Here is a 24,423-nt window from a genome sequence, read left to right as displayed (position 1 = left end):
CCATACTCCGAAGTTTCGTTGTAAATCAAATGATTCACGATCCGTGCTCCAGAGTCCCGATCTGAATCAAAATAATTTGCGGATGCGTTACACTGGAAAAGAAATTCACATTCCTAAAAACAAGTACAAGTCAGTATTAGAAGACTTGCCAGAATACGCGAAGTCAAAAACATCATTTTAAAACAAGGGTAAATGTGGTTTGTTTTTGACAAGTTGGAGGAAGGAGTACCTGAACTTGAAAGAGTTTATTCTCGACAGGTAAACTAAACTCAAGTTTTTGCCACATAAATGAGCTCTTTACTGTCAAGCCTCAGCAAAAATAGAAAGATAGTGTAGGCCTAATTATAAGAATACTTACAAGGGTGTAATAAGTGTTGAAGTGGCATTTGCAGTGGTTGTTAGAAAGCACAGAAACTGCATAATTTTAACTATAATAACCAGGTTGCAAAGCCATTAACATAATCTCTGATGTTCATTGTAAGCATTGTAACAGTCATACTTTTTAGGTTTATTTATGGTAATACATTTTAATGTAGGAGGGACAAATGGGTTTTGTATTTACACATTTTTGGACTAAATATTAAACATGGAAATTTATATTTTAATACTTTTTTTAATCAAAATCATTTAAAGAGAAGTAGAATGCCTAGTATAGACAGTAAAATTTGTTTAATATTTCAATGATCTCACACACCTTAAATCCTGAAAGGGTTCCTACTCCCGTTAACTTGTTTACACATATTGTTGCCTTAAAGATACTGATAACAAGTTCTGTACTGAGAGCAGCAACACAATTGCAATCCATTTGTACCATTAGTAACGCAAAAATTATACTCATTTTACAAATCACATAATTTATCTCAAAGCTAAGAAACGTATTTAAAATCCTCATGGATTTTAGTCCAAGTTAAAAACTCAAACTGCTCAGCACACACAGTCAGGCATTGGAAAAATACATTTATTTACAGAAATCAACCAGGAAACTATAAATTCAGAAGCTGTATCTGTACAACGCATCCATTTATACATCATACGTGTTCTGTATTTGGCATTATGCTTCATCTGTACAACAGGAGACATTATACATACCCCACTGATGTTATACAGGACAATTAGGTGATGAAAAGAAGGTGAGAATTTCAAATAGTATTTAGGCAACAGAAAAACTTGTCTGCTACTGCTATTCTTGCAGTTGGTTTTAATAAACTAGCCTACTTTTTAGCAACTACATCACCATTAAGCATGTTCTTTCAGAGTTATGCCTATCATCAAGTAGCTGTACACTATGGACAAAACCTTAATTGCACAAACTCTTAAAATAAAACAGCTACCCAAAGTAGTGTACTGCCATGTATTGTATTTATACTGTTTTCAGCCAACTTCATTCATACTATACTCAGAAACTTCACAGTTGCTGATGGCTGAAAATAAAACAGATGCACTACATTAATAAGAAATAATCAAACACAATCATTCAGAAATTTTTTTTTTGGCATGTTTACCAGATCTGAACCATGTAACCTTTAAGACACATAGGCTACTGTATGGTGTAATGAAATAGCCACGAATACTCTTAAAGTTCACTGTTCTACACAAAACTATGTATGTCTGGGAATATATGATGAAACAGGTTTATTAACAGCAGTTATGATGCATCAGATAGCATGATGTTTTAAAAGAGTAATTGATTAAGGACCAAACACTGGATTTTTGTTTTCTACAGGGTCCTTAACAAACTGACTCTAGAAAAGTGACTCCCTGAAACTCAGACATCAACATTACAAAGATGAAAGTTATACATGAGTGGTTGATCACTTCAATTATGTGAAGGCAGGCAGCACGATGAATTTCACAGCATATTTCAACCCAAAAAACAGCAGTTAAAAATTGATTTTGCATTAAATATTGCTTAGTGATTCATTTCGCGAAATGATTCGTGAACCAACTCCGAAGTTCCGATCTGAATCAAATGAATCGCGATTCACGATCCGATTGGAGCGCTTCAAAACAGTGTATCATTCAATGGTGATTCAGAGTGATTCAATCGAAAATGAAAAGCTCCTTTAATTTGTTTTTTCCTAGTGAATCACTGTAACTAAATGATCGAAGTCACGTTTGAATCAATCGGAGCGGTTCCAACGTAAATGATTCACTCAATTGAATCGGTTCCTCCGCTTTTGGCGTCTTCAGCCATGTTTACACGACACTGTCAGTGCTAATACTGGCTTAGCTGGCTAGTTTTATGATATTAACTGAATTAAGCCAAAAAAAGGCTGGTGTTTACAAATAAAATATATTTCCAATCCAAAGATAATATTCAACACAAATCTATGAACACATTCAGGTGAGGTAACCGCTTTACTTATAACTAGTGACAACACTCCATTAAAACGACGAACTTTACCTCAGAATGCATGTTAGATGGAAACATTGTGCAATCTGATCGACTTTGTTGCTTAAATCACTATATTTTAAATAGTTTGACCACTGCAATTCACTGAGGTCAGTTTTAAATTTAATTTGTGTGAAAATACGCGTTGTTTTTGTAACTTAGTTCTGCTAAGGTTGCAAAACCATTAAAATAACCAGGCAGGCAGGTAGGAAAACATGATTTTGTTAAAAAAAAAGTGCTTAATCGACCGTACAAATTGATTTTGTATTTTTAAAAGTGTTTATTTTAAAGATTTTTACAATGTGAATGCAAAAAAAAAATCTCGTTTTCATACAAAAAACAATACTTGCAATGATTCACGGACCCATTTCGACGTTCCAATCTGAATCAAATGAATCGCGATTCACGATTCTATTGGAGCGCTTCGAAACACTGAATCATTTTGCGACGCAATGGTGATTCGGAGTGATTCAATGTAGAATGAAAAGCTCTTTTGAGGTTTATTTGCTAGTGAATCGCTTGAACTGAATGATTGAAGTTTGAATCAATCGGAGCGGTTCCAACGTAAATGACTCACTCAATTGAATCGGTTCCTCCGCTTTCGCGTCTTCAGCTATGTTTACACGACGTTGTCAGTACTACTACTGGCTTAGCTCGCTAGTTTTATCACATTAACTGAAATAAGACAAAAAAGTTGGATGTTTACAAATTAAATATCCATATTTTCATTCTAAAGAACACAAATCTACAAACATATTCAGGTGAGGTAACTGCTATAGTGACAACACTCCAATAAAATGAAGAACTGTACCTCAAAATGCATGTTAGACGGAAATATTGTGCGTTACGGTCGAGTTTGTAGCTTAATTCACTATATTTTAAATAGTTTGACATCTGCAATTCAGTTTGTGACAGTTCAATAGGAAATCAATTGAAAGAATCCAGTCATCTCATACCACTGAAGTACTGTATGAAAATAAGCTTCGTTTTTGTAATTCTGCTAGGGTTGCAAACCCATTAAAGTAATCAGGCAGCAAAAAATAATTTTGTATTAAAACACTTATTTTTAGGATTTGTGAATGTGAAGGCAATGTGAATGTATCATAGTATATGATATGTACTAAATTTAATTCAAATTGAAACAAAATCATTGTGTCCAGACTCACTTGCCTGTTTTGTATGCAAAACAATTTATTTCTTTTGATTTTGGGGTGAAATATAACAGAAAATGGCGACATTTCTTTGTGAAATTCATCCGATAACTACTACTAGATTATTACAAGAAAGTAACTGCTTTAGATATTTACTTTGCCTTTCGTATTTAATATTGCATTCTCTAATTGTTAATGAGGGGGAAAAGTGCTTCATGTGAAACGGCACATCGTCTTTCGCATGTTAAGGATGCTTTAAAGATGATTCACCTGAACATTTCGAATTCAATATAAAACAACCACTTATTAATATAAAACCTTCTTTCAGTGTTTATTTCTCCTCAGTCTCTTTCTTAAAATGTCAAACTGCCCATAAAATGAGTAACGCACAACTCCCAGGTCTGCTTATATCGACTGAAACAAAGCTGAATCACTGTTCAAACTCCAAACGCAATAGTCACATTCACAAGGTAGAGAAAACCAAAATCCAGCGTCTGTGAAAATGTCCGGTAGTGTGGCGCGGTAGTGTCTCTCAAAGCTGCGTGAAATCATAACTTTGTGGATGGTTTGATGATGAGCTCAGGCCTCATCCACCTCAGGGAAATTGAGGATCTTGCGATGGGCTTGTCGGAGATACTGCTGCTGCTTGAAATATACCTTAAACGCCCCTTTGATAGCCACAAATGCAATGCCACCCTGAGACGGAGAGAAAGAGAAATGCCATCAGTTTGAGGATATGTGTGTAGAAATCACTGAAATAGTTTTCCATCATATTTTCCTACCAGAATGGTCCTCTGAAGATTGGAGTTGACGCTGCTGAACATCAGTTTACCCACAATGGTGGCGATGGTGGGGAACACGAGGGCACCGCACAGGATGCGTGTGGCTGAGACGTGATCTGCCAGCGGACTGGCCTCTGCCGGGATCCTCGGCACTGGGCAGCCGATACCTGCTCGTGACAGAGTGAGAGAGAATACGATTTATAAACATTTTTGGTGATAATTTTACAAAGCTTGTAGTTAACAATAAAAGTAGTGAAAACAGACAATCAGGCAATTTAGCTTTCCAAATGTGTCCCTTTTGTTTACTATCCTTGACAGCTTTGTAGAAGGATAATAAACTGGTTTCACATACTGAATTTTGAGTAGGCCTAAATCTGTAAAATAGGTGTTCAATTAATTAACATTTTATTTGCAATAAGTACATTTTATATTATTTATATTTTTTTATATTATTAAAATTAATTATGCAAGTGAGAAAATATGCATTAAGAACAAGATATATCAGGAAATGTCTATAACATCTTATGAGTAAATATTGTGTTAAATAATTTACATTTTATTTGCAATAAATACATTTTATATTATTTTTATTATTATTAAAATTAATTTTGCAAGTAAGAAAATATGTATTAAGAACAGATAGATTAGGAAATGTCTATAACATCTTGTGTAAAAAATGTGTTAAATTACTTTACATTTTATTTGCAATAAGTACATTTTATATTATTTCTATTATTATTAAAATTAATTTTGCAAGTAAGATGTATTAAGAACAGATATATTAGGAAATGTCTATAACATCTTGTGGGTAAATATTGTGTTAAATTAATTTACATTTCATTTGCAATAAATAAATTTTATATTATTTATATTATTATTAAAATTAATTTTGCAAGTAAGAAAATATGTATTAAGATCAGATAGATTAGGAAATGTCTATAACATCTTGTGCAAAATATGTGTTAAATTTAGGGGTGGGCATAGATTAATTTTTTTAATCTAGATTAATCTAGATTAAATCTTGGAATTAATCTAGATTAATCTAGATTAAAATGGCTAATTTGAATTAGATGTACATCAATTAGATGTACTTGTGTTTACTAACTAACTAACAATGAAATTATTTTTCTACCTATTAGATTGTGTTTTTTTTTAACGTCGACACCTACCCAGCCCATTACATGTTACACCGTACTTTTATTTTGACAGGTTGCCGTGAAGTTTCTGTGTCATACAGTATGATATGATGCTTGTTTTCTCAAATGAAACGGTAAAAGTGACACTCACAGCAGTTTGGGAGATTGAGTTTATCTGTTCATGTGAGATGAAAATGCCAAAAATTACCGGGAGCGTCACGTGTGTTTCAGTATGCGTGTAGTAAAAGCTCGTCTCCGCAACGCATATATACAGCTAGGCAAACGGAAGATATCGGATTCATATTAAAACGGTCTTTTTGCATTTCAGTTTTCACATACACTAGTCCATATCACGATTTGAATTAAGTGACTGACCAACATTTGATTTATGAATCCAAAAAACGACGAATTTACGTGGCATTTCGCGCTATAGTAGATTCGGTTTTTATGAATGAAGGACTCGATCCCGTCTGTGTTTTGGCGGAGGAGACTTAAACGCGCGACCATATTCTATAGTCTTCGGTATACATCCGCGTTAAACTATCAAGGTGAAAGTCATCATAGCTTGCGTAGTTTAGACCCAGCTCCCAACCCAAATTTGAGAATAGATTAACGGCGATATTTTTTTTATCGCGCGATAAGAGTTTCACGTTAACGCAGCACGTTAACGCCGATAACGGCCCACCACTAGTTAAATTACTTTACATTTTATTTGCAATAAGTACATTTTATATTATTATTAAAATTAATTTTGCAAGTAAGATGTATTAAGAACAGATATATTAGGAAATGTCTATAACATCTTTTGAATAAATATTGTGTAAAATAGGTATTAAATTAAATTACATTTTATTTGCAATAAATACATTTTATATTATATTATTTTATTAAAATTACCTTTGCACTTAAGAATATATGTATGCATGTATGTGTGTGTGTGTGTGTGTGTGTGTGTGTATATATATTTATTTATTTATTTATTAAGAACAGCTATATTAAGAAATGTCTATAATTTTGAGTCAATATTGTGTAAAATAGGTGTTAAATTAAATTTTATTTGCAATAAATACATTTTACATTATCTATTTTTTATATTAAAATAAATTTAGCAAGTAAGAATATATATATATATATATTAAGAACAGACATTAGAAAATGTCTTACCTATTTTACACAATATTTACTCAAAAGATGTGTTAATTTACATTTTATTTGCAAAAATGTTTTTATATCATTTACATTATGATAATTTTTTATATATATATATATATATATATATATATATATATATATATATATATATATATATATTATATATAATTACATAATAGACACAAATGTCTAACATCTATAGCTATAATATTTAAAATATTAGACCAGATTTTTTTTTTTTTACATTAAATTATATATAAAATAATACACACAATAATTAAAGAATAACACCTAAAAAATACAAATAAAATGTTTAAATGTTGATATGTATGAATATCAAAATGTCCAAAATGAATATAAAACATAATATAGACAAAGATGAAATTTGTGAATGTGGTGAAGTAGTATTTATGAAACTGATATATCCAACTGATATATTCTTATTATTTCTTATGTAGTTTTTTGTTGTTGTTGTTGTTAAATATTTATTTATTCTACTTAGTTGTCTCTTTCTCTCTCATAATAATAATAACAAATCAGCATATTAGTATGATTTCTGAAGGATCATGTGACACTGAAGACTGGAGTAATAATGCTGAAAATTCAGCTTCGCATCACAGGAATAAATTACATTTTTAAAATATATTCAAATAGGAAGCAGTTATTTTAAAAGCCAATAATATTTCACAATATTACAATTTTGACAGTATTTCCGGTCCAAAAAAATTAAGCTTTGGCAAGAATCAATATTTTTCAGTTCCTTCACCACTGACCTGGAAAGATGCTGTTAAGGATCTGAAGCTTATTGGAGTATTTCCTCCAGAGGCGGAGCACATAATCCTCCCAGCGAATCATCTTCCCTAGAATTAGCATAACTGGGATGGTAGGCAGGCCAATCAACAAGAAGAGAGGATCGGCCCGTTCCATCACATCCAGACCTTCCTTATGACCCACAACCTGAGAGACAGAAAGACAGATTCTTAAGAATCAAATAATGCTTGTGAAATCATCATTTCATCTGTGAGTGACGTCTCACCTGCATGACTGTCACGGCCCCGTATGTGACGGCCGTCCAGTAAATGGACCCCACCATGATACCTGCAGCAGCAAATGGACAGGCCTTAGAGATCAACCTGTCTGCCAGATCCAGCACATACACCACCGGCCCTGCGCACAAAAACACACCGACTTTAACATACAAGAGAGTGATGAATCCAGAAATTAAAGAGAGGTGAATTCCTGCCTCTCCAGCAGGGGGCAGAAGATGATATTATGATGTGGAAACATTGTGTTGGGAATCAACAGGCCTTCAAATGCTCTTCTGACGATTTAGATTTATTTATTCAAATGGGAAATTGTCTGTCAACACAGAGCACAAGCTACTGCAGATCATTCTGGATGAATTCACTATTACCATGATGACACACCACAAGGTTAATGGGAGTGATAAACGCTTTATTGTTCCATGCATGACCAGTGATGACTAAATCCTAAATGACTCTGAAATAAATGACCACTGCAAAGCACACAGTCCTAAAGAGGAACGAGGAAACACTTGAAATGGAAATCATGTAATATTTACTGACGACAACCTGCTTTCCTCTCAACCTATAAATACCCTCCACTGCAGGAGATGTCTAGGACGACTCTCTAAAGACTCAAGAGGTTATTTTCACACTTATTTCCTTCATTCTCTAGTGAATCGACTTCATTTTAATTTTCGGTTTCCAAATAGATCATACATAGAGCATTTTAATCCATTACTGTACACTGAATTGCAGCTTTATCAACTACTAAACATAAAAATTGACTATATTGATCAAAAATACTGTAAAAATTGTAATGTTGTGAAATTTTATTATGATTTAAAATAACTGCTTTATATCTGAATATGTAAATTATTCCTGTGATGCAGTTTAACATAAAATCTGTCAAGAACATTTCAAATTTCACCTGAAAAATCTAAAGAAATACATTTAAATAATATATAAACATATATTTAAATTTTTAAATATGTTTTTATTTAAATATTTAAATAAAATAAAAATTATTATGATTTAAAAGTAATTGCTTCCCATTTGAATATATTTTAAAATGTAATTTATTCCTGTGATGCAGGAGTTTAACAAAATCTGTTTCAGATTTCACATGAAAGAAAATAAAAGAAATACATTTAAAGTATATATAAATAAACATTTAAAAAAATACTTATTTATATACTTAACGTATTTTAAATTAAACAACTGCAAAATTTACAACAAAATTACCTTTTTTAATTTGATTTTTATGATTGTATAATTGGCTTAATTGTTTCAGTGCAAAATTTAATTTTATTTAGAGTCCTGAGAAAAGAAGTGAACTGTCATTACTGAAAAACCAACCAAAAACAGTAATATTATGAATATATTATAGTAATTTAAAATACTGTTTTTCTATTTTAATATAATTTATTTCTGTGATGAAAAGCTGAATTTTCAGCATCATTACTCCAGTCTTATTGTCACATACTTTAGAAATCTAATTTAGAATTCTAATATGCTAATTTATTATCAATGTTGGAAACAATTGTGATGCTTTTTATTTTTTTTATAACCTGTGATACTTTTTTCAGGACTCTTTGATGATCAAAAAGTTAAAAAGAACAGCATTTATATAAAATAGAAATATTTTGTAACAATATACACTACTGTTCAAAACTTTTGGGTCAGTGAATGTTTTTTTCTTTCTTTCTTTTTTTAAAAAAAGACATAATTTATAAGAATTTATAATAATTTTATTAAGCAAGGATGTGTTAAATTGATACAAAGTGATAGTAAAGACTTATATTGTTAGAAAATATTTCTATTTTGAATAAATACTGTTCATTTTAACTTTTTATTCATCAAAAAAAATCCTGAAAAAAGTATCACAGGTTCCAAAAAAATAAATAAAGCAGCATAACTGTTTCCAACATTGATAATAAATCAGCATATTACAATGATTTCTGAAGGATCATGTGACACTGAAGACTGGAGTAATGATGCTGTAAACTCAGCTTTGCATCAGAGGAATACATTCTATTTTAAAGTACATTAAAATAGTAAATTGATATTTTAAATGTCAATAATAAGTGACACTGAAGACTGGAGTAATGTCGCTGAAAACTCAGCTTTGCATCAGAGGAATACATTCTATTTTAAAGTACATTAAAATAGTAAATTGATATTTTAAATGTCAATAATAAGTGACACTGAAGACTGGAGTAATGTAGCTGAAAACTCAGCTTTGCATCACAGGAATAAATTCTATTTTAAATTACATTAAAATAGTAAATGGATATTTTAAATGTCAATAATAAGTGACACTGAAGACTGGAGTAATGATGCTGAAAACCAGCTTTGCATCAGAGCAATAACTTATATTTTAAAGTACATTAAAATGGGTATTGTAAATTTCAATAATAAGTGACACTGAAGACTGGAGTAATGATCCTGTAAACTCAGCTTTGTATAACAGGAATAAATTCTATTTTAAAGTACATTAAAATAGTAAATGGATATTTTAAATTTCAATAATAAGTGACACCGAAGACTGGAGTAATGTTGCTGAAAACTCAGCTTTGCATCAGAGGAATAAATTCTATTTTAAAGTACATTAAAATAGAAAATGGTATTTTAAATTTCAATAATTTTCACAATATTACAATTTTTTTCTGTATTTGTGATCAAATAAATGCAGTCTGGATGAACATAAGAGACTTAAAATCTTACTGATCCCTAACTAAGTTCCTATGTGTAAAATAACCTTCTACACACATTAATTCAGCTCTCAGATGCAGAGCGGACACTCTTCAGGCATGTGTATATGTGTGTGTGTGTGTGTGTGTGTGTGTGTGTGTGTGTGTGCTGGGATCACTGACCCCTCTCGAGAATATTAATATGGAATATTCTGATGACAGCGCTGGAATCTGGTTCACGTTCTCTCTAGCGCTGCAACATCACCCTAATGGCTACTGGCAACAGGAACCGCTCAGGCATTTCTGCTGCCGGCCACAGATTCCATTATTCAGATCATTAAAAATAAACTCCACTTAGCAGGAATACAGCTGCAGTCTATTCTTCCTCGTTTTACACCGGCTTCACTGCTCTGCCAAAGAACTGCTGTGGAACAAGGACTTTCTGTTCCCTACAAACCCTCTGCGATGCCAGGCTGCATAAAACAACTTGATTGTGATGTCATCTCTTCAAGCTGCACTGGTCTGAAGACCATCTTGAAAGTTAATCAGGAGTAGTATATTGGAAAAATACAGATGGTCTTTTCACCTTCACAGTTATGTAATGGCTTTTCTGAGCAAAGTGGGAGATCTGTGTGCCATTTCACATGCCCATATCTAAAGACCAACTAAATTTCAAACCATAGTCAGCTGCCTACCTAGGGAGCATTAAGGCAGCCTGCTTAAAATACACTACTGCTAAATTATGCTGCCGTCTGAGATTAGAATATAATTATTTAAGACAAATTCTATGGAATCACTGCATACACAACCTGTCAAAAGTTTTTGAACACTAAGAATTCTCTTCTGCTCACCGAGCCTGCTTTTATTTGATCCAAAATACAGCAAAAGCAGTAATATTGTGAAATATTTTTACTATTTAAAATAACTGATTTCTATTTGAACATATTTTAAAATGTAATTTATTTCTGTGATCAAAGCTGAATTTTCAGTATCATTACTCTAGTCTTCAGTGTCACATAACCCTTAAAACATGCTCCAGATACATTTTCTTTTTAATATTATTATCAATATTTCAAACAGTTGAGTACATTTCTTCAGGATTCTTTGATGAATAGAAAGATCCAAAGATCAGCATTTATCTTGGAGTCATTATTATTTTAATTTTTTTGAAAAATATTAGAAATTAATACTTTTATTTAGCAAGGATGCTTTAAATTGATTGATGATGAAGACATTTTTAATGTTACAAAAGATTTCTATTTCAGATAAATGCTGTTCTTCCGAACTTTCTATTCATCAAAGAAACCTGAAACAATTCTACTCTAATTCTACTTCTAATAATAATAAAATATGCTTTTTGAGCAGTAAATCAGAATATTAGAATGATTTCTGGATCGTGTGACTGGAGTAATGACGCTAAAAATTCAGCGTTGAAATCACAGGAATAATTTTACATTTTAAAATATATTCAAATAGTAAAAATATTTCAAACTGTTTTTGCTGTACTTTGGATCAAATTAATGCTGGCTTTGAAGATACTACTAAAAAAAACTTTTCACTGTGTGTGTGTATTTTATTTTTATTTATTTATTTTATCAAAATATAACATTAAAAAATAGACGCAAGTCATAACACTAGGCTTTTTTAAAGAAAAATATCTGAAATAATAATAATAAAGCTAGGCTTCATTTTTTAATATAATATTTCTGGCCAAATTCCAACGGGAAAATCTTTATATTTAAATATATTTGATATACTTTTTTTGTATAAAAATGTAAAACCCCAAAAAAAAAAAAAAAAAGTAAAAAGTCATAAAGGTAGGCTTCATGTTTTTTATTTTAATATAATTTAAAATTGATATAATCATTTTGGCCAAATTTCAAGGAATCACTACATGTATCCATAGACAAGACAAGTCCATAATGCACTGCAACAATCTTTGTAAAAAAAAAAAAATCACATTTCATGTGACACTGAAAACTACAGTAATGGCTGATGAAAATTCAGCCTTGCCACCACAGGAATAAATTGTATTTTAAAATATATTCAAATAGAAAACCATTATTTTTAAACTGTCATAATATTTCACAATATTACAGTTTTTACTGTATTTTTGATCAAATAAATGCAGCCTTGGTGAGCAAAAGAGACTTCTTTAAATACATTAAAATCTTACAGATCACATACTTTTGATTGGTAGTGTACACAGTAGACAGAGTCTATCATTAAGTAAAGCAGGACAGATGCATGTGTCTAAATGTGTGGCAATAAGGTTAATCTAAGATTCTTCAATTTCTGGCTGAATTAATCAGAAACAGAAATTAAATTGAAGTCTAAATCACTTGAAACTCTGAAGGCTTTATGCATTAAACAACTCCAGATGGGTTTAATAGAGTACTGCATCCACTAAGACATCACTCATTGTTAAAACCTACGTAAAGCCCAGCAAACAGAGCCTCGAACAGGAACACAGTGTGTCCTATGCAGTAAATGGGAGTGTTTGTGAAGCACTCCACTGCATATTATATGGTAATATGTGGACGCACAACTGTCTGATGTAAAAGGACGTCCTCATCCACGGGCTGCTGAAATCAAACAACTGAATGTGACCCATCAGGATTTTCATCTGGGTTATCTCTCTCTTCCTTCTGCCAGTAACTTCCTTCAGTCAAATCAGCAAAATCTTGTGTCAACATCTCCTTTAAAGATCTCTGCATGAACTTCACCTAGTTTTGCACATTTCTATCTACTGAGGGTATATTCAGGGGTTCTGCAGGTACATTTAAGACCTAAAAAACAACTGAAGGGAATAATGTTTTCTATATGAATATAATTTAAAATGTAATTTATTCCTGTGACGTCAAAGCTGAATTTTCAGCATCATTACTCCAGTCTTCAGTGTCACATGATCCTACAGAAATAATTCTAATATTCATGAGCCGTGCCATTCGTCTCTTTCACTGCGTCCGTCTGCCTAGCTCTCGTTCCTACAGTTTCAAAAGTTGAACGGCGAGCGTGATTGGTGCAATTTCACAGCTGGTCATGGTCACCCTGACAACCGTATCCCAGAATAAACCCATCGCTGTGGAAAGACAGAGAGCGAGAGAGGACGACAGACTGGCCCTCAGGAGATGCAGTCGGAGGAAGATTATTAGCACAGCGTGAAGAGAAACTAATGCTGTTATACTCTCGAACCTGATCAATTTACATAAGAGATGAAACACAAGAGGATGAAAAATGACATTTCGTTTTCATGAGCAGCGGATTACCGGAATCACAAGCAAATCCTCATCGGCGATATCAAAAGGGGGATTGCTCTGGAATCTGGATTGACCTACTAAGTACAAAACACTAAATAAACAAGCGCAGCTATGCAGAACTACTGCTGTGACATCTGATGAAGGCTGATAAAGTCTGAAAGTGAAAGTATGTCACAAATGTCCAGAATTTCGCTTGTCATGTGTGGTATGTGAACGTGAACTCTTTATTATATTCCCAGCAAAGGCAGGGCGATAGCTTGAATGTTTTCATTTTTAGTTTAGACATTAATTTACCATTAAATTAGTTCCATGATCTAGTATCTTACAAAATATGACAGATATTTTAATTTTAACCAGTCAAAAGTTTTTGAACAGTAAGATTTTTTCTGTTCTGTTCACCTAGCCTGCATTTATTTGACACAAAATACACAAAAAGCAGTAATATTGTGAAATATTTTTACTATTTAAAATAACTGCTTTCTATTTAAATATATTATAAAATGTAGTTTATTCCAGTGATTTCAAAGATAGTTTTTCTGCATCATTACTCCAGTCTTCAGTGTCACATAATCCTTCAGAAATCATTCTAATATGCTGCTTTGCTGTTCAAAAACATTTTTATTTTTATTATTATCAATATTTAAAACAGTTGAGGATTCTTAATTAATAGGAAGATCCAAAGATCAGCCTTTATCTGAAATAAAACGCCTTTGTAACATTATACACTATACCATTCAAAAGCTTGGGAGTTAGTATAATTTTTGTTTTCAGGAAAGAAATTATATAAATACATACTTTTATTTGGCAAGGATGCTTTAAATTGCTCGAAAGTATTTTGTTGTTACAAAAGATTCCTATTTCAGAAAAGTACTGTTCTTCTGAACTTTTTGTTCATCAAAGAAACCTGAAAAAAAATCTACTCGGCTGTTTTCAACATTATAATAATAAATATTTTTTGAGCAGCAAATCAGAATATTAGAATGATTTCTGAAGGATCATGTGACTGGAGTAATGACGCTAAAAAATCAGCTTTGATCACAGGAATAAATTACATTTTGAAATATATTCAAACAGAAAACAGTTATTTTAAATAGTAAAAATATTTCAAAATTTCACTGTACTTTAGATCAAATAAATGCAGGCTTGATGAGAAGAAGAGACTTCTTAAAAAAAAAAAACATTAAAAATCTTACTGTTCAAAAACTTTTGACTGGTAGTGTAAACCTCCAAAAAAAATTGAACTTTCAAACCAAAGACTATAATATTTTTTTTAAATAATAATAGTTTTAAGAAAGGATGCATTAAACTATTCAGTAGTTGACAGTAAATACATTATATTAAAAAAAATGTAAATATCAAATATCTGTTTGAAATGAATGTTTTTTTTTTTTTTAGAACTTTCTATTCATCAAATCCAAAATTTTCACCAAAATATTAAGCAGCTTAACGGTTTTCAACAGTGATAATAATAAGAAATGTTTCTTGAGAAGCAAATATCACAATGATTTCTGAAGGATCATGTGACACTGAAAACTGGAGTAATGATGCTGAAAAATCAGATTGGCATCACAGGAATAATTTACATTTTAAAATATATTCATGTAGAAAAGAGAAAAATATTTTGCGATATCAACTGCTTTTGCCATATTCTGTTCACAAAAAAGGCAGCGTTGGTGAACAAAAGTGGCTTTTTTCAAAAACTTTTTTTTTGTTGTTGTTGTGGAAAATCAACCAAATAATGGGCGTATAGCTGACTCCGTATATTAAACACGGATAGAACACAAATTTTTGAGGATGTAAACTGACAGTCAACATTTAAGAGTTGTCATACCAAGCTTAGGGAACACAATGAGGTATTCAGCATTGCATTGTGGGCAGGCGACGCGTGCGGTGCTATTGCCCCTCTGTTTCTCATCAACCCAGCGCTGAAGACACGACTGATGAACCCATTTAGTCGAACCACGGCAGCGGCACGGCCGCACCCACTCCGCCGTACGGTCATCCTCATCCGTGGCAAAACACACCCAACAACTCCTGCAAAGCACACACAAAAACATAGAAACGCATCAGCACACAGATCTGTGTTTAATTCAGGGCAAAGTTTAACAACATAAAGGTGAAGAAAAAGTTTGTCATGTAACTGTGTAAAGTTCAAGGCTCCAGGAGTTATTTTTATACTTCAACTCTTAAATTATATCAAGGGACAGTCTGCAAAAAAAGAAAGAGAGGCAACAGCAGAGTAATATGGGTCAGTGACTAAGCACAAATGAAACAAGATCATCAAAAAAAACATGTTATTTTAATCCCACTGTCATTTTTTTCTGACATATTCAAGATAAACTGGTTTTATATACTAAGTTCTTAGTAAACTAATTACATAATATGCCAATTACTCAAATTACATGCTTAAAGGAACACTCCACTTTTTTTGGAAATAGGCTCATTCTCCAACTCCCCCCGAGTTAATAAGTTGATTTTCACCGTTTTGAAATCCGGCGGAAATGCAAAGCTTCAATTTTCTAGGCTGATAAGATTAGGAACTACACTTCCATTCCGGCGTAATAGTCAAGGAAGTTTGCTGCCGTAATATGGCCGAAGCAGGCGGAGTATTATCAGAAATGAGTTCCCAGCTAGTTTAGCATTTGCACATGTTCTGCGTGGTATTACTGCTCCTGCTTCGGCCATATTACGGCAGCAAACTTCCTTGACTATTACGCCGGAATGGAAGTGTAGTTCCTAATCTTATCAGCCTAGAAACTCACATTTCCACCGGTCTTAGTACACGATATAACTACAGAAGAGTCAAGTTTTAAATACAACAAATATGGAAACTCGTTGGTCATTTTTGAACGCGATGCTATTGGTCTAATAGGATTCAATGATCTATGCTAAGCTATGCTAAAAGTGATATCGCCAGAACAGGAGAACGGCTGAATGGATTTCAAAACGGTAAAAATCAATTTATTAACTCGAGGGGAGTTGGAGAATGAGCCTATTTCCAAAAAAAGTGGAGTGTTCCTTTAATCAGCATTTTTGCTGAGAAAAGCTGACAAATTGAGATCATTTAAAAACAAAATCGTTTTACTTACTGGGGTTTTAGCGAATTAATTACATAATATGCCAATGAATTACTCAGAAAGATGTCAAAATGGCTGTCACTCCCTTAGCCTTTGTATTTAAAACACTCAAAGTAACTGAAGGCGGAATTGCATGTTAGCAAGTTTGCTGAGAAAAGCTCAAAATTGAAGATAATTTATTTATAGAAGACAATATATTGTTTAATTAGTTGGCCAGCATCTCATCGACAATGTCTAATGATGATCCTGTAAATAATCCATGGCAAATCTCTCAGTGTTTCTGGACGAGGGATAGAGACTCGGCCGTTCTCTCAGGTTCCTTTGTGAGATTTTCCATTCTGCCTGTTTCTGAATAAAACATGAGGGATGAAGAGCTGCTCGGGTGACCGAAATCAGTCATGTGCTCCTCATCAAGAACCGCCTGTAATCATCTCATGACCATTAGATGACAATCACAGATGCAAACAAGAAACAAGAGATTTGTGCTTGTATGCACCTTTTCACCATCTTTAAAACATGAGCTTATCTCAATTTAAATCATATCTCAGTTTAAGGTACACTCTTAAAAATAAAGGTGCTTCAGATGCTATAGAAGAACCTTTTTTGTCTAAATGGTTCCATAAAGAGCCTTTTAACATCTGAAGAACCTTTCTGTTTCACAAAGGGTTCTTTATGACAAAAGAAGGTTCTTCAGATTATGAAAAGGTAAGAACCTTTGACTGAATGGTTCTTTGTGGAACCCAAAATGGTTCTTCGATGGCATTGCTGTGAAGAACCTTTTAAAGCACCTTTATTTTTAAGAGTGTACAAAGATACCTTTTGATTAGGCATGTAACAATATCAAAATCTCACAATACGATAATATCTTGATGTGAAGTCCACGATATGATATTTATTGTGATATTTAAAAAAAAAAGACAAATGAAGACGTTTAAAAGTTTTACATTTTTTAATAATGGCCCAAAACACAACTTTAAAGACCTTTTTTGTTAAAACAAGAAGTTTAAATACCCGTAATACCGTTATATCCATACATCCCCACTTTCAATACTAATTTTTTGGGAAAAAATGAATTTAAACACAGCAAAACAGTTAAATGAAGCTTATTGGTAGCTGAAAACACAGCCATATTTAGAGAATAATTCAACGAAATATGAAAAACTGCTGAAAATTTACTCACCCTAAGGTCATCCAGGATGTAGGTAAGTTTGGATGATTCATTTTAAATCATTTGATCATTAATGACGAATTTAATACTAACACCTTTGTAACAAGTTTTCCCTTCACAAGATGTTAATTGAAGGACTGGAGTAATGTTGATTACTTGTGGATTATTGTGATGTTTTTATCAGGAGTTTGGACTCTAATTCTCACGGCACCCATTCACTGCAGAGGATCCATTGGTGAGCAAGTGTTGAAATGCTACAGTGCTACAAATCTGTTCCAAACTCATCTACATCTTGGATGGCCTGAGGGTGAGTACATTTTCAGAATTTTGTAATTTTGGGGTGAACTATTCCTTTAAAGCACAAAGTATTTAGTTATCAAACCAAAAAAGCTGGAAGATGTGTACAATTTTTGAAAATGGCAAGTTACAGAACCAAAAGGTTTTGATTCTCTTCTGAAAGATGAGAATGAAGAACAAAACACTAGAAGCAGAAAAAGTGACAAAATGATCTGAGACCTTCACAAGATCAGAGCTACGGACAAAGATGCTTCTCCAAGTTCCTTAAGAACCTTCTCCTGTTCCTGTAACCCTGCCTCCATCATGACAACCATCAGAAACACAATCACCCCTGTGAAACCCAAGACACCTCGCCGTCGCCCCTCACTCAAACACACTCACGTAACATGGATGTACACACTAAAAGCCGCGTTCATTAAGGTGCACCGTCTAGGTCAGACAACTCGATTATCAGCAAATAAACAAGGTAAAACAAATTGTGCTGTGAAACACAAGCTGATTTAAGCTTGTTTGCCTTCACTCAACAGGGGTAAAGTTTCAAACTACAGGCTATATTATCCACCGTAAAATACACACAAGGTATGACACATGATAACATGATGAGATTTTTGTCTGTTTTGTGGGAGAAAAAGTGATTCACAGATACATCCGAGTACTACACTACTTGTAAGATTTTTTTTAAGTCTCTTCTGCTCACCAAGCCTGAATTTATTTGCTGCAAAGTACAGCAAAAACAGTACAGTTTTGAAATATTTTTACTATTTAAAATAACTGTACTGTATTTGAATATATTTCAAAATGTTATTTATTCCTGTGATTTCAAAGTTTTGTGAATTTTTTCAAAGACTATAGAATACCCAAGACATTTCACTCGTTTAGTTTTGAATGGGGAAAAATGCAACGCTCATTATGGCCGCGAAGCCCCGCCTTCTTAGTGAAAGAGCCAATCGTTGATTAGTAAAGTCAGCGCATCACTGCAGCTGCCGTTAGAAGTCCCGGTTGGTATAGAAACAATCGGCACTCTAGACGTGCGCTCAGTACTGCGCATGCGCACTGGCTCATCTAGCCGGAAAAATAAGCGTTTTTTCACCCTATTGGAGCACAAGGAACCATATTTATGAGGCAGTTCTTGTTGGATTTCTTTGAAGATTTAAAATATTAAATTTAATCGTAAGCTTGGTGAACAGTTTTGGAGAATTTGATGTTTCCCCATTCAAACAGATAGGAGCTGCACTTGTATGCCCGAGAGGCGTATCAAAGATGGCCGCCGAGTGACATGACTTGCCTTAAAGGGACTTTGGTTTTTTGCATCATTACTCCAGTCACATGATCCTTCAGAAATCATTCTAATATTCTGAGTTGCTGCTCAAAAATGTATTATTTTTATTATTATTATGTTGAAAACAGCTGAGTAGAATATTTTCAGGGTTTTTTATTAATAGAACGTTCAGAAGAACAGCATTTATCTGAAATAGAAATCTTTTGCAACATTATAAATGTCTTTATCATCACTTTTGATCAATTTAAAGCATCTCTGCGGCATAATTTCTATAATAATAAATGTTTCTTGAACAGCTAATCAGCATATTAGAATGATTTCTGAAGGATCATGTGACACTGAAGTCTGGAGTAATGATGCTGAAAATTTAGCTTTGATCACAGGAATAAATTCTATTTTAAAATATATTCAAATATGAATATCAAATATCTTCAACATTTTACTGTTTTTCTTAAAAAAAAGAAAACATGAAAAATCTTACTGTTCAAAAACTTTTGGCTGGTAGTTATTACCAGAAAAGATGTTTTAACAAAATAATTGTACATCTTGTTTTTATGATAAAATGTCATTTTAATGAGAAAACATCACATTAATATGAGAAAAGATGTTGTTTTAATGAGAAAACATCTTATTACGAGAAAATGTTTTAACAAGATACTTGTTTTAACAACATAAGTTTTAATGACATAATGGCTCGTTTTCACAAGAAAAAATGTCATTTTAATGAGAAAAGATCTCGTTATATTGAGAAACAAAATAATTGTTGTTTTAACTAGAAAACATCTCATTACTACAAGAAAAGATGTTGTTTTAACTAGATAATTATGTAATTTTCATATCTTGCTTTTACGAGAAAATATGTATAAAATAAAAAATAAATAAATTCTAAAAAAAATTAAATTCACCATCACTTTTAATCAATTTAAAGCATCTTTGCTAAATAATATCTACAATAATAATAAACGTTTCTTGAACAGCAAGTCAGCACATTAGAATGATTCCTGAAGGATCATGGAACACTGAAGACTGGAGTAATGACACTAGATAATTGTCATTTCAACAACATAACATCTTTTTTATGAGATTTTAATTTTTTGTTTCCAGGTTAATGATTCTCTGAAACAAAATCAAATTATAACACTTAAATCATGAGGAGGCGTTTAAAAATGTCCAGCCATAATATAACAGTTATTTTTAAATAGTAAAAATATTTCATAATTTTCCTGTTTTTTTTTTAACATGAAAAATCTTGAGTTATTACGAGAAAAGATGTTTTAACAAAGTACTTGTACATTTTTTAATGATCTTGTTTTTATGAGAAAAGATGTCAGTTTAAAGAGAAAAGATCACATTATTATGAGAAAAGATGCTTTAACTAGATAATTGTCATTTTAACGAGAAAACATCTCATTATTACAAGAAAAGATGTCGTTTTAACTAGACAATGTCACATACGACATAACATCTTGTTTTATGAGAAAATATGTATAAAATAAATTAAAAAAAAAAAATCTAAATAAATAAATAAATGAATTAGATTAACTAAATTAGAAAAAAATTGCCATTATTTTTAAAGGAGTGGATGATCTCCCCTTATAATAATTTTTCTTGTTTTCATTTTTGTTTCCAAGTTAATAATTCTCTGAAACAAAATCTAATTATAACACTTAAATCATGAGGAGGCATTTAAAAATTCCCAGCCATAATATTTTGTGGCCGTGCAAACTAGATCATGAACCTTGTTCTTTAGGAGCACTGCAGCTTCTGTTCGTTTTTACTATGAAAACATAAACATACGCTTATTACAGCACCTTATCGCCACATGTGCAAACCAAACAACTTGCGAATAATAAAGCTTATAAAACATTGACTTTGCCCAGCTGAACAACTGCGATCACATTCAGTTCACTGCTGTAATTGAAGACACATGACAGAATTGCTGTTTGTGATAATATATATAATGCTTAAAATCCCATTAAATCATGTGAATATTCCGGGAACAAAAGCTGCAAAAATGTCTCTTTGATGCCCAGAAAATAGCCACCTCGACCTCTAGATTTACATTACTGTTTGAGTTCTGGCAGAATATAGCTATGAGATACCATCAGGAGGTCAGAAAGTCGATACCGCTCACCTTTCTTTACATGTTAAGAGCTGGTTACATGACACAGAAAGACAATCTATACAACAGCGAGGGGGGTCTCTGGAACTGATAACCCTGATAATAGTTTAAATATCCTGAACTCTAGAGCCCCAACATCAGCTCAGATTTCACACAGGATGAGCTTTCATGAATAAAGTGGAAAATTCTGCTACAGCTGACTAATGTTGCTTTAAAAACAGGAATAAGTCTGTGAAAGTGTAGATGCTTCCTCTTGGTCAGATAATGTGGAAGCACTGTTAAACACTCTTTGATAAACCTCAAACTTTAAGTATGAACAATAATAATAATAATAATATTGAAGCACTGAAAAGAAGAGTTACATAACAGTGTTTCATTGACAAACTCCTGCATGTTCTCATTGCTACACAGGGCAGACTGCATTTAAAGAGGCATTAAAACCTCGGCACAATGAGTTTATTCATTCGGCTGTGGTCATGTGACTGTGGGAACCTGAATGATCTTCCAGCCAACAGCCAGTGAGAGAAAATAGTTGAGCATCAGAGGGACCGCTGAGATCCCAGACGTCTACTGATAGGATTAGGGCTGCCACGATTAGGAAATTTTATCTGGCAATAAAGGATTGTATAAATAATTGCAATTAGCCACTGAATTGCATTTTTATTCATATCATATCAGTTAATAGATAAATATACACCTTATACAATATGGTATTCATACTGATTTTCCTGATAAATGATGAACATGGTAGAAAAAATATAAAATTTTAAATGAAAAGTGCTTTTAAATATTAAAATTAAATTTTCAACAATTAAATGCAAAAAACATTATTATTATTATTAATATTAATACCAGTAATGATAATAACTCCATTTATTAATAATTTTACTACCTTTCTTTCCTCATCTGCTCAACAGGGTTATTATTGTTAACTAAATTAAAAAATAAAACCATTAAATGATACTTGAAATAAAATATGTTTATTTTGTTTCAGAGAGGTATTATTTTAGTTCAGGTTTAAGTACTAAAATAAAACCAAAAATTCATAAGAACTATAATTTTAAAAATCCAAAACTAATTGAAATGACAAAAACCCATAACAAATTTAATAAAAATGTAACTAAAATTACAATTAAAACTGAAAAAAAAAAACTTTATTCACCTGTTTAGATTGTGACTAGTTTACAACTGGTGCAGCATTAGAGTTCATGTAACTTCAGTAAGTGTTTTCCAAGTAACGCCAGTCATCTTGGACTTGTGGTCTATATTTGTACTTGAGGAGGGGTGAGATGTGGCCTGCTGCTGATCCATAAACACACACACTCACTCTTACTCTCTCCCCTGTGGTCAGAGTCACAAGACCCATCCACAAGATCACGTTTCACCAGCAAATGTCTGAAGCCCAGAGAAACAAAAACTCACAGACCACATAGAATAACCAGCATTTCTAAAAAATCTATAGATCTGTTTTAGTGCTATAGTAAATCACATTTTGACTGAACAGCTATAGTTACTACATTTATTTGAAATCCTGACAGCCATGTCCTGTTAAAAAAAATAATTAACTATTCCAGGAGTAATGCATACAATCACTGTAGAAGTCACCCAGAATCTGTATCAGTTTTGCACATGCATTTTCTTCAGATAATGTTTAAATCCAGTGGAATAATAGCAATTTATGGAATCCCATAAAAATAAAATAAAGGTAACTGTGCCTTTTTTCTGACTTTATAACTTTACATTTTGCAATTCTGACTTTTTTCCCTCAAAATTATGATATAAACTAGGGGTGTAAATCGGAGCCTTCAAGACGATTCGATACGATACCGATTTCTTAAGCCAACGATTCGATTATTTTCGATACTTCAGAATTCCCTGTGATACGATGCGATTCGATTCAATATTAGATATTTTTACATGATATCTATTAAGTTTCAAATAAATCAACAAAAATGGTAAATAATTTGCCTTTTATTGAGAATACAGAAACAGTATTCTATTCACATAATGTGTATGTTCCACTAAAGCAGTTGTGCTCAATGCACTGCAAATAGAACAGCAAATATAAGTTACTGCATCTACAAAGTGCAATCAGATAAATTGTAATAAGACAAAAAAAAAAAAAAAAAAAACTTATAGTGCAGGTCTACTATGGCCAATTAGCCTATTCATCGTTTTAAAAAAGTTTCTTTCATACAAAATTGGTTACATTTTGAAAATACAATTTGCATCTTATTAAGAGGTAATGGTCACACATCCTCTGCATTAGATGAACTGCAAATAGAATACTAATCCACAAAATCAGCTCAAAATCATCGCTCTTGAAAGTCAGACAACAACGTGAGGTCTGTGAACATGAACAACATCATAGACGGACTGTGAAACGAAAGTAACGCGTGTGACGAAGAAGACAGTGAGGTTAGTGCCACCCTCAGCTTAGGAGTAGGTAGTGCGCTTAATACATCGGAGCAGACAGTAAAAGAAAGGTCGGAACGGATTCTAAAAATAGACAAGTGAACAAACAGGCGGCAAAATAAACACATTAATCGATATTCTTGCGGACGAATCGATGCATTGAATCGGCGGCTGCATAATCGATGCATCGATACGAATCGATTAATATTTACACCCCTAATATAAACTTGCAATTGCAAGTTATAAAGTCCAGTTCTGAAGAGAGTTTTTTTTTTTTTTATCTCACAATTCTGATGGAATAACTCGCAGTTGTGTGTTATAAAGTCAGAATTCTGAGATATAAACTCGCGCTTACAAGAAAAAAAAACTCAGCAAGATGTACATTCAGAATCCTGAGAAAAAGTCGGAATTGTGAGATGTAAACTCACAATTCTTAGAAAAAAGTCAGAATTCTGAGAAAGGGCAGGAATTGCGATG

General features: G+C 32.5%; 1 protein-coding gene across 1 annotated transcript in view; it reads right to left on the bottom strand.

Annotated features, from left to right (window-relative positions):
* Positions 1-937: 937 nt before the first annotated feature.
* The window catches only part of marchf5 (membrane-associated ring finger (C3HC4) 5), a 31,410-nt gene continuing 7,924 nt past the window's right edge, over positions 938-24,423 (bottom strand). The window contains exons 2-6 of the mRNA XM_073833715.1: positions 15,420-15,622; positions 7,650-7,780; positions 7,387-7,570; positions 4,326-4,492; positions 938-4,239 (exon numbers count right to left, since the gene is read on the bottom strand). Of these exons, the coding sequence (XP_073689816.1) occupies positions 4,123-4,239; positions 4,326-4,492; positions 7,387-7,570; positions 7,650-7,780; positions 15,420-15,622 (802 nt within the window). The 3' untranslated portion in view covers positions 938-4,122. The remainder of the gene's footprint in view (positions 4,240-4,325; positions 4,493-7,386; positions 7,571-7,649; positions 7,781-15,419; positions 15,623-24,423) is intronic.

Source organism: Garra rufa, chromosome 2 (assembly GCF_049309525.1).
Source record: "Garra rufa chromosome 2, GarRuf1.0, whole genome shotgun sequence".
Taxonomy (NCBI): domain Eukaryota; kingdom Metazoa; phylum Chordata; class Actinopteri; order Cypriniformes; family Cyprinidae; genus Garra; species Garra rufa.
The sequence above is the reverse complement of the archived record's forward strand: the minus strand, read 5'-3'. Positions and strand labels throughout refer to the sequence as shown.